This window comes from Cololabis saira, chromosome 23 (genome assembly GCF_033807715.1).
Source record: "Cololabis saira isolate AMF1-May2022 chromosome 23, fColSai1.1, whole genome shotgun sequence".
NCBI classification, from domain to species: domain Eukaryota; kingdom Metazoa; phylum Chordata; class Actinopteri; order Beloniformes; family Belonidae; genus Cololabis; species Cololabis saira.
Window position 1 is genome coordinate 9,613,643 of NC_084609.1, and position 12,009 is coordinate 9,625,651.

The following is a 12,009-nucleotide window of genomic DNA, read 5'->3' on the forward strand; positions in this document are numbered from 1 at the left end:
AAATAATTCTTCAAATATTAATCAAAGTTTTTTCCTTAACTTTACATCTGTTAAATATGACTTGCTTCACCTAACCACACGGTAAAATCTTTTTTTATGCTAATGACCATACCTGTCAAGTTTTGGATTTAAAAATAAGGGAAATTTTCCACCACCCCAATCGAGGTCCAGTATCTTAAATTTTAAGGTTTACAACAAATCTAAAATAACTACCTGTCAACCACTTACAAACTACAATGATGTGCTCAGAATCTGATGGGCCGACCTTTGTTGACCCTGAGATGCTGCGGACATTCCTATGTATGTAATTCCTACAATAGAGCCTAAATGAAAACACAAAACTGAATGAAAGCACATTTATTTATTTTAAATATTTTTTAGTTTATATACACATTGATTGTCTACGAGTGAAACATTAACATTTTCTTTTAATTTGTAATTTTCACTCATGTTGCTCTCTGGCGTTGACTGGCCCTCCAGCTGGTGCTGCTGACGGACATCAGCAGGGATTCTTTCCTTTTCAGCTTTTTCCTTCAGGGGTCGCCACAGTGAATCAGTTGCCTCCATCTGAGCCTGTCTTCTGCATCCTCTTCTCTTACCCCAACTACCTTCATGTCCTCTTTCACTACATCTATAAACCTCCTCATTGGTCTTCTCTTCCTCGTTGGGCCTCTTGCCTGGCAGTTCAAAACTCAGCATCCTTCTACCAATATATTCACTATGTCTCCTCTGCAGAGGTGTCAAAAGTATTCACATTCATTACTCAGGTAGAAGTATAGATACTAGAGTTTAAAAATACTCCTGTAGAAGTTGAAGTATCAACTCAAGTTTTTTACTCAAGTAAAAGTATAAAAGTACTGGTTTCAAAACTACTTAAAGTATAAAAGTAAAAAGTAATGTCAGGGGGAATAAAGCCATTAAGGACAAAAGCCATTGAAAATGAATGCATCTTAGTATAATGCAAATATATTAAAGAACCATATATGTGTACTATTGAGCATTAACATGTGTTTCAGAGAGCAGGAGATATGATGACTAGTTACCTATAAGTATTGTAATGGTGCAAAAAGTCAAACTTCAGAGGCATGTTATCATTTATCCTAACCTTTATTGGAATGTACATCCAAGTTTAGTTGCAGGAATCTGAGGGAACGGATGTAAGAACAAAACTGGACAAGAACATCTGAAACAACCACAACCAAATTCACTCTATCCGGATGGAGAAATTTAACTGGATAGTTTTTTTTAAAGGCCGAAATGAAATAGAGTAACAAGGCTGTTTTTAAAATGTAAGGAGTAAAAAGTACAGATAATTGCGTGAAAATGTAAGGAGTAAAAGTAAAAAGTCGTCTGAAAAATAATTACTCTAGTGAAGTATAGATAACCAAAATTTCTGCTTAAGGTAACGAAGTATTTGTACTTTGTTACTTGACACCTCTGCTCCTCTGGACATGTCCGAACCATCTCAGTCTGGCCTCCCTGACTTTTCTCCAAAGCCTGATCCTATCCAATCTGGTCACTCCCATAGAGAAACTCAGCATCTTCATCTCTGCTCTGCCTCAGTCTTTTCCTCAGTGATACTGTCTTTAGCCCAAACAACATCGCTGGTCTCACCACAGTTTTCTACACCTTTCCTTTCATTTTAGCTGAAACTCTTTTATCACACGTCACACCTGACACTTTTCAATCAAGAAATAAACGTTTCTTCACTTCTTTTCCACACTCTCCATTGCTCTGAACTGTTGACCCCAAGTACTTAAAATCCTCCACCTTCTCTATCTCTTCTCCCTGTAACCTCACTCTTGGGTTCGTTCTTCTCATTCACACACATAAACTCCGTCTTGCTGCGGCTAACCCTCATTCATCTCCTTTCCAGGGCAAACCTCCACCGCTCTAGCTTCTCCTCCACCTGTTCCCTGCTCTCACTACAGATCACAATGTCATCTGCAAACATCATAGTCCATGGTGATTCCTGTCTAACCTGTAGTCCCACTTCCACCTTGAACTCCTCTGTCACACCTACAGCACACTTCACCACCGTCTTACAGTCCTCATACATGTACATGTCCTGCACCGCTTTAATATACTTCTCTGACACTCCAGACTTCCTCATACAATACCACAATGCTTTTTGAAAATCATTATGTCATAAAACGGGAAATATACTGTAAAATATGGGAGGGCGGCGGGAAAGAGGTGTAAAATACGGTCGTAGGAACAGCTGACTTCTGAACAACAGTTCGAACAGAAACGATACTGGTCAATATGGGTCCAAAGATCACCAGCTGTGTGTGTTCGGCTATTTTGTCATGCTGTCTTTGTATGATTATATACTTAGATATACGTATTATATTTATATCATAGTTATATTATATTTTCGATAGCGCTTATATCTTGTATTAAACAGGTTATTTTTGTAAAAATGACATATATTTATAAAAATTAGTATATAGTATAAAAAATAATACAGACATATAATTTATGTTTAGTTGTGGAAAGGGGGTGGGATTAAATAAGTTTATACTTCCTCCCACTCCTTTTCGAACATATAACTGAAATATGTGTTTTGATGTTGTTGTTTTTTTTATTTATGAGGTGGAATGCCCACCTGTATTTGTTTTCTTATCTTTTTTCTTGTTTTTTATACATGTTCGAAATAAACAAAAACGAACGAACGAATAGTACTAGTGACTGGTGAAGTGATATGAATTCGCGCAGGCCCTGAAGGCACCGCTATGCCACGTCTCCTCCAGCAGGGGGCGAGGTCGAGCTGGAAGCGGAGAAGCAGCGCGGCGTCAAAACGGCAGCGAGGAAGAGAGAGCCGCGGTGGATTCAATCAGCAACAACTTGCAGAGAAGACTTTACTCATATATATTTATCATAGTTTACTAAGAATACACAGATGTGGCATAAATGTACAGTCATGTTGGGTACCAGCACATGAGGGAGTAACAGGGAATGAGGGTGCTGATAAATTAGCAAAAATGGCATTGCAAAAGGAAATAATAATACCAGTAAAAGGAGGTAAAGCAGTAATAAAGAATAAAGGAATGGAAATATGGCAGCAAAGGTGGAAGGAAGATCAGAAAGGACATGGATATCATAAAATACAAAAGTCTATCATAACAAAGAATTATACAGGACTGTCTCAGAAAATTAGAATATTGTGATAAAGTACTTTATTTTCTGTAATGCAAAAATGTCATACATTCTGGATTCATTACAAATCAACTAAAAAAGTATTTTATTATTTTAATATTGCTGATTATGGCTTACAGTTTAAGATTAAGATTCCCAAAATATTCAAATTTTTTGAGATAGGATATTTGAGTTTTCTTAAACTGTAAGCCATGATCAGCAATATTAAAATAATAAAAGGCTTGCAATATTTCAGTTGATTTGTAATGAATCCAGAATGTATGACATTTTTGCATTACAGAAAATGAAGGACTTTATCACAATATTCTAATTTTCTGAGACAGTCCTGTACAGAAAGGAACAGAAGGGAGGAAATAGTCATAACAAGACTCAGACTGGACCACACAGGATTAAATGGCACTTTGTATGTTATCGGAAAAAAGGGACAGTGATAAGTGTGAGAACTGTGGAGTAAAAGAAAACAGTGAACATATTCTAACATGTTCAGAGAGAGAGAGGGGGGTTATGCCCTCAGAGACCAATTCAATTGGAAACAACCAATCTGGAATACAGCTTTGAAAAGTAGGTGCATTTCTGTTTGTGGCGTGAGGTTATGGAACGCATTACCAGAAGAATTAAAATATAGCAAAAATGTGTTGAATTTTAAAAAAAGGTATAAAGACATGATGATAGATAAGTACAGACTTGTTCCCGGGTAATGGAATGATGGCATAAAGAAAGGAAACAAAAGGATGGGTATATTGAGTATCATTTTTATAATAATTTAAATAATCCTTTTTTTTAACATATGTGTGTGCAGATACATGCATGTATGTAAGTGTATGCATGTGTAGTGTACATATGTATGTGGATATGTAATGTGCTCGTATATATGTATGTACATGTATGGATATATGTGTAGGTACGTATGTTCGTAAGTAGATAGGTATGCATATAAATATGCATATGTTTTTTGTTGTTGTTAGCTATTATTCATTTGTTGTATTCATTTATATTTATATGTAAGAAGGGGGGGCATTCATAAGCCGAGGCTTCAGCCCTGCCCCTTTGGTCGTGACCTAAGTGTATATGCTTGGTGGTGACCAATACATTTTTTTCATTCATTCATTCATTTAATGTATTGCAACAGATATGAAATAGAAAGAGAAAGGCTACAGGAAAAAGTCAGAGAGGCAGGACGTGAGTGGAATTTGAGGGGGATACTGGGAACAGAGGGAGAGGGGGTTGAAATCACCAGAAAGGCACTAATTCATTTCTTAAATGACACTAGGTGGTCCATGTTCCAGACCAGATATCAGCACCACTCAAGGTGACAAAACTTACTTATGATTTTTGAAAATATCCATGTTTGTAGATGATATTTTGGTATGATAACCCTTCCTGAGTGGCAGCTGTATCATAGTTATCAGCTCATGAAGTTCAGAAAATTACACTTTAGATGCTGGTGCATATCCTGGTTTAGACTCATGTACAGGATATCTGTCAATGTTTCACAATATTGTCTTTGGTATCATTTTAAAGGGGACCTTTGAAGCATTCATTCAAGCTAAGATGTGAATCTTTCTGACCAACATTGAGGTCACTGCCGCTCTTCAGCCCTGTGTCACCTAGGAACAACAGAGACACAAAATACAAAAACTGGAATACTCACAGTCACAGGACCATAAGGATTCAGGAAAAGTATCACATCTTAGCTTGAATGAATGCCTCAAAGGTCCCCTTTAAAATGATACCAAAGACAATTTTGTGAAACATTGACAGATATCCTGTACATCTAAAGCAGGATATGCACCAGCATTCTTCAGCATTATTCAGGGCATCCCCCCTGAAATAAAAACGGTCAAAATCATCCCCCCTGTAAAACTGTCATCCCTCCTTTCCATCCCTTATGTCATTTCATCAATGAATGTGGTTTTACTGCTATTTCAACATTTAGAGTCATCACCAGAAAAATAACACCAGAAAAATAACTTATTTGACAATTTTCACTTGAAATAAGTAGGAAAATCTGCCAGTGGGACAAGATTTATCTTCTTATTACAAGCAAAAAAATCCTGTTCCACTGGCAGATTTTTCTACTTATTTCAAGTGAAAATCTACTTGAAACAGGTAAAAATTGTTGTTTTAAGTGTAATGAGATTTTCTTACTAAAATTAGACATTTTAACTAGAAATAAGTAAAATATTCTTGAAGATTTTGAGTTTTTGCAGTGATCCATTTTACTTATCCTGTGAAGGACAGAGTCATATTGATAAGTTCAGAAAACTGTTTTTTATTGTTGTGTTTTGATGTATTTGATGTAAGCCCAGTGGATATTTAAAGCTTACAGAAGGCTGCATTTAACTGCTGCTATGTCATTCCTGCAGTATTTCTGCAGGTGTTTTGGTCAGTGCTATTATTTGTAATATATTATATTATTTGTAATCAGCACAAATTATCTGTCCCCATATGATAAAATCCACCATCCCCCCTGATTTTTTTTTACAACTCGAGTACTGCTGACAAGTGACATTTTGGGCTCTGGCCCCTGGACTGATAAATAGAATTAAAAAAAAAACAGGCTAAATGAAATGATGTTACACACTCTTGTACAGTAGGTGGCGGTACGCACCGTAAAGTCGTTTGCGATCCGCCATTAAAACAGAAGAAGAAGAAGAAGCGGGAGCCGCGGTGGTCACGTGTCACGTGTCAGGCTGCCGGTCAGCTGACCAGCAGCCTCGTTGGGGATGTTTACTCTGCCCCGCAGCGCCTTTACCTGGCTCTCCCGTCTGATTCCTGAATGAATGCGTCGCTATGCGTGGCCGAGGAGGATCATGGCGGTGGTGAACTCCGTGCTGAAGCTGTTGCAGCGGCAGACGTACACCTGTCTGTCCCACCGGTACGGGCTCTACCTGTGCTTCGGCGGGCTCGTCCTCATGATCGTTTCCGCCTTCCAGTTCGGAGAGGTGAGCTTGTCTTTTAACTCTTAACTCTTAACCCCCTCACTCATCACTGTTGTTGTTATTACTGGCTTTTAACAGCTGCTCTCAGCTCATGCTCCTGTTTGAAAACTAATTCTAACCAGACTCCTTTTAAAAAAAAGTCACATTTTTTTAAAAGGAATTTACTTTCAAAAGATACTCATGCCTTATACTCGTGTCTTCAACCTGACACGTCATACATCTTGTAGTTTCTTCTGAGAAGTTCGTCTTAATAAATGACACTCTTGTACTTAGTTTCACTACTATTATTATCAGTACTCAAGTTGTAAAAAAAAATCAGGGGGGGTGGTGGATTTTATCATATGGGGACAGATAATTTGTGCTGATTACAAATAATATAATATATTACAAATAATAGCACTGACCAAAACACCTGCAGAAATACTGCAGGAATGACATAGCAGCAGTTAAATGCAGCCTTCTGTAAGCTTTAAATATCCACTGGGCTTACGTCAAAACACAAAAATAAAGAACAGTTTTCTGAACTCTGTCCTTCACAGGATAAGTAAAATGGATCACTGCAAAAACTCAAAATCTTAACAAGAATATTTGTCTTATTTCTAGTTGAAATGTCTCATTTTAGTAAAAAAATCTCATAACACTTAAAACAAGACTCATCAGTTGAAAAAACAACAATGTTCACCTGTTTCAAGTAGATTTTCATTCTAACCAGACTCCTTTTTAAAAAAAGTCACGTTTTTTTTTTAAAGGAATTTACTTTCAAAAGATACTCATACTTTAAACGTCTTCAACCTGACACGTCATACATCTTGTAGTTTCTTCTGAGAAGTTCGTCTTAATAAATTACACTCTAGTACTTAGTTTCACTGCTATTATTATGCCATGTTGAACAATGATTTTAATCAATTGGGGGTTCTTGGCTTCAGGGGTGTTTCTAGACTTCCCGGGGGCCCTGGGCAAGAGAGACCACGGGGCCCCCAGAATCATGATGAATGAAGTCCAGGAACACAGATCAGTAACACAATCTTTTATTGAACAATTAAGATGGGATATTTAGGCATACATATATCCCCTAGACAGAGGTGGGTAGTAACGAGTTACATTTACTCCATTACATTTACTTGAGTAAGTTTTGGGAAATGTTGTACTTTTAGGAGTAGTTTTGAATCACTATACTTTTTACTTTTACTTGAGTAGATTTGTGAAGAAGAAACTGTTACTCTTACTCCGCTACATTAGGCTACGTTGAGCTGTTACTTTTCTTTTATCCCTTTTATCCATGTACGCGTCAATCTCATGACATCACTGAGTGATTCTCTGGGAAAAATGTTTGTTTTTGCATGTTTTATCACATTTACACAGACTCAAACACACACAGAGTTTCTATGAGTTCATGGGCTTGTTCTAGTTCTGCCTTGTTAAAAAAGAAAAGTACAAAGGCCTGAAATTTTGTGCTATTTGTGCTTAATTTATTTTTTTATTCTGTTATTATTTTATTATTTATTAAATTGCTTGAATTTACTTTCATATTATTTTAATTTAAGCTATTTTTTATTAATTTTAATTTATTTTATTATTTTATTGATTTAATTTGCCTGAAGATGATTATTTTGTACTTTTGTCTGTTTGAATGGTTGTGTTAAAAAAATTAATCAGACTTTACTCAACAGTTACTCAGTACTTGAGTAGTTTTTTCACCAAGTACTTTTTTACTTTTACTCAAGTAATTATTTGGATGACTACTTTTTACTTCTACTTGAGTCATATTATTCTGAAGTAACAGTACTTTTACTTGAGTACAATTTTTGGCCACCATACCCAACTCTGCCCCTAGATGTCAATGCAATAAATAACATAACTTTCTTCTTGCAAACTTTACATACCTACTAACATACAAGTATTATGTGGCTATGAATGTGTTTAGAAGAAAATGGCTGAATTCACTTTACACAGACTTTAATGTGCAGTAAACTTGCTTGATGGAGGACTGGGAGTTTGGGATATAGTGGCAGGCTCGCTTGCAGCACTACTTTTTTATAATGTAACACACATAGCAAGAAGGGCGCTATATAAATCCAATCATCATTATTATTATTATTATTATTATTATTATTATTATTATTATTATAGCTTACACATCCCCTCTTACCATTGTCACTTTTACTCTTTTCCTCCTCTTCTTGTTTTTTTTTTTTTTCATGTACTGTTCGTTCGGTTCATTATTTTCACATTTTCATCTCGGGGCCCTAGGCAATTGCCTGGGTTGCCTGCCCCGTGGTGGCGCCTCTGCTTGGCTTTGGCTCTCAAGCTGATACCTGTGATGTAGAAGTTCATTGTGTCCTTTTGCTCCATACAGGTGGTGCTGGAGTGGAGCCGAGATCAGTATCACGTGTTGTTTGACTCCTATAGAGACAATGTTGGTGGGAAATCATTCCAAAGCAGGTGAGCCAGGACAAAACACTCATTTATTTCATTTTGTCACCCAATTATATGAGTAAAAATCTTTTTTATATAGCTGTTTTTCTTGCAAGTGAAAAATCTTTCTGAGTCGGGTGGCGAGATAAGACGGCATTAATGAATGTAAATGTGCAAAGCTGTCAACCAAAATCTGCAAAAATGCTTTCAGATGCCACACAAGAGCCCGTTGAGGTAAATCTGAAGGGACTGCACGAGGAGTAGCCATGCGTGAACAAATTCTGTTCTTCCTCAGACACGGCAGAAGTCAGCCCTGGGGAGAGAAGAAAGTCACAGATTTACAATTAGAGCATGTGTCCTGACTGATAGAGCTGTTTGTGTCTGCAGGCTCTGTCTGCCCATGCCTATTGATGTGGTGTACACGTGGGTGAACGGCACCGACACGGCTCTGCTGAAGGAACTGAAGGGGGTCAAGGAGCAACTGGAAGAGGAACAAAGAGCTTTGAGGTGCAACGTTCTCCATTATCTTCAGTTTTTCACCTGCATGTTATCAGACACGCTTCATTTTGAGGAGTGCAAAGCTTGTTCAGATGTGTTTTTTTTTTTTTTTTTCTGAATACTACTACTTTTTTTTTTATCAAAGTTTGACAAATTCTGACAGAAATGTTTCAGCAGAATGTTTTTTTTCTGATTTCCTGATTGATTAATTGATATCTTTTATTTTGAACATATAAACAAAAAACAAACAAACAGCAGAACAATAAATCAATAAAATAAAAAAGAACAATAATAATCAATAAATAATAAATGTACCATCGTAAACCGTAAAAGTAGACAAGAATTAATAAATATAATAGCAAGTGTGTCAAGCTCGAAAAAGGAATAGGAAGAAGTAAAAAACGTATGAACTCCTGCTTCTGGAACTCAACTATTTTTTTTCAGTTGGACCCTCGTTATTATAGAAAGAAGAAAGAAAAGACGTATTAATCATCAGAGTTATTCATGTCTGAGCCGTCAGTTTGTGATGCAGATCCTCTCCAGATTTGGTGACTTTTGTTAACGCTGTTGCTGTGTGCAGGTTGTAACCGAAGTTGCAATGAAAACGCAGTTTTAACTCTATTTTTTTCTTCCACGCAGAGAACTCCTGGGGAAAAATGCAAGTGAAGCTACTGAAGTGCCCAAAGATAGGTGAGTTTGAGGATATGCAGGAATGAATGAATTAATGAATGAATGATTATATTTAGTGACATAGACCTCACTAACACAGATGTGCCAAAATGTGGCAAAATAGCCAACATGGAAAGTCCAGTTTGACTTTTTTCTTCGAGAAACTTAATTTCACAATGAGAGAATAAATGTTGGTTTAATAAATAATTAGCTGCTACGAAAGAGATTTTTATTGTTTTTACGTTTTCGCCACATGAATCCAGAGAAATATGGATGGTGTAATACTTAGTCAGATGATTTCTGCTTTTTAGCAGCATCTTCATACTCCGTTCTGGTAAAAATATATTTACTTCATGTCAAACTTCAGCTGTGACTGGTGTGTCATTTTTGAGCAGGTATCTCACCAATCATTAGAAAGTGAGCCAAGTTACAGATGTTTTACAGATGTTGAACTTCATCAATGATAATTCCCCCGAGCTGAAAATGTTACTTTCTTCAGACGTGGTTTAATAGTTCAATGGCTCTGTAAAATAGTGTTATTATCAACAGAAATGAACTTTTTTTACATCAGTTTTGTTGTTTTCTTCTCTTACAACTGTATTATTATACCGGGCTGCTGGATTGGTCCGTCTGCCTTAAACCCAAAAACAGAGTTAAACTGTGACCTCTCTCAGGGCATCATCTCTCCCTGCAGCATCTCAGACCTGCAGATGTTGAATTGAAACTCAGTTGAATGACTCTGGCAGTTGCAATGAAGCAACGCTGTGTCATTCAAAGGAAGTCTGAGTTAGTTTTACTGCAAGGAAATGTAAATTCCAATGAGTTGTTTCAAAAGAAAGAACACGAAGAAGCTTTCTGGGGTGTTACTTTTAAATATTTGCCAGAGCAGTGAAGATCTGTCTGTGGTTTGGATGTTTCCTGCATGTTCACCTCTAACATGTTCTGGCGGATAAACTGGCGCCTCTCGGCGTCGCCCCCTGCTCTATCTCTCTTCAAATTTTAACCACAGATAAAAGAGCTGCCATCTGAGACGGTTGCACGTCTGCTGAACGTGTGAACCTGACTCATTTCCTACATATGGTGAAATATTTTAAGATCAAAAACCACGACATGAAGGAAGTGGTTGGGTGCAATGATGCTTTTATTTACTTAAATTTAACTGTCCTGTCCTTTTTTTTCCTGTTTGCAGCACTAAGCCTGAATGTCTGCTGTCCCACTGCATCATCGCGCCCATGCTGGCGCTGGACCCGGCTCTGCCCGCCAACGTGACGCTTAAAGAGCTGCCGGCGCTCTCGCCGTCCTTCTCCACTGTTAAAGAGATGGTGCTCATGAGCAAACCCTTCCACCCGCCTTCCACCGTCTCCGTGCTCATCTTCCACTCGCAAGCTGATGGTAAAAAAAAAAAAAGAAGAAAAAAACCCACTCAGAAAGATCAAACTCTAGTCAGCAGCGATACGAGGTCAAAGTTTGAGAGGAAAAGAGATGTGTCCCAAAATAAGACTCAATGTAAGATGGCAGGGGACTGGCAGACGGCAAGTTGAGCGAGTTATTTATGGACGAAAGCTGTTATTTTTAACTGTAGATTAATGTGTAACCAGGAAGGGGTGATGGGAACTGCATCTGCAGCAGCGTGTGTTGGTGATGTGTTTCTGAGCTGCTGGGTCCTAGTGTGTTCCCAATACTAGCAGCGTCGCTGCAAGATACTGTCTCCCTACGAGGGATGGGCGGTATGGACTAAAAAAATTATCACAATAATTTCTGGCATTTATCCCAAAAACGATAAAAATGACGATAAAAAAAACCTATTCAACTCCACTTTTGTAACTATAAATCTATCAACACATTCAGTATTTGGAGCCCCCAAATCACTGCTCTAAAAGAATACTAAATGCTACTAAACGTCATCAATGGGAATTTTTCTTTCTTTCTTTCTTTCTTTCTTTCTTTCTTTCTTTCTTTCTTTCTTTCTTTCTTTCTTTCTTTCTCTTTCTTTCTTTCTTTCTTTCTTTCTTTCTTTCTTTCTTTCTTTCTTTCTTTCTTTCAGGCTCATATCTTTCTTTCAGGCTCATTTCCTTCCTTCCTTCCTTCCTTCCTTCCTTCCTTCCTTCCTTCCTTCCTTCCTTCCTTCCTTCCTTCCTTCCTTCCTTGTTTCCTTCCTTGTTTCCTTTTTTCCTTCCTTCCTTCCTTGTTTCCTTTTTTCCTTCCTTGTTTCCTTTTTTCCTTCCTTGTTTCCTTTTTTCCTTCCTTGTTTCCTTTTTTCCTTCCTTGTTTCCTTTTTTCCTTCCTTGTTTCCTTTTTTCCTTCCCTCCTTCCTTTTTTCCTTCCT

At 37.4% G+C, this 12,009-nt stretch overlaps 1 protein-coding gene across 1 annotated transcript in view; it reads left to right on the forward strand.

Annotated features, from left to right (window-relative positions):
• Positions 1-5,832: 5,832 nt before the first annotated feature.
• The window catches only part of gnptab (N-acetylglucosamine-1-phosphate transferase subunits alpha and beta), a 29,671-nt gene continuing 23,494 nt past the window's right edge, over positions 5,833-12,009 (forward strand). The window contains exons 1-5 of the mRNA XM_061714503.1: positions 5,833-6,104; positions 8,458-8,543; positions 8,904-9,023; positions 9,654-9,704; positions 10,873-11,075. Of these exons, the coding sequence (XP_061570487.1) occupies positions 5,943-6,104; positions 8,458-8,543; positions 8,904-9,023; positions 9,654-9,704; positions 10,873-11,075 (622 nt within the window). The 5' untranslated portion in view covers positions 5,833-5,942. The remainder of the gene's footprint in view (positions 6,105-8,457; positions 8,544-8,903; positions 9,024-9,653; positions 9,705-10,872; positions 11,076-12,009) is intronic.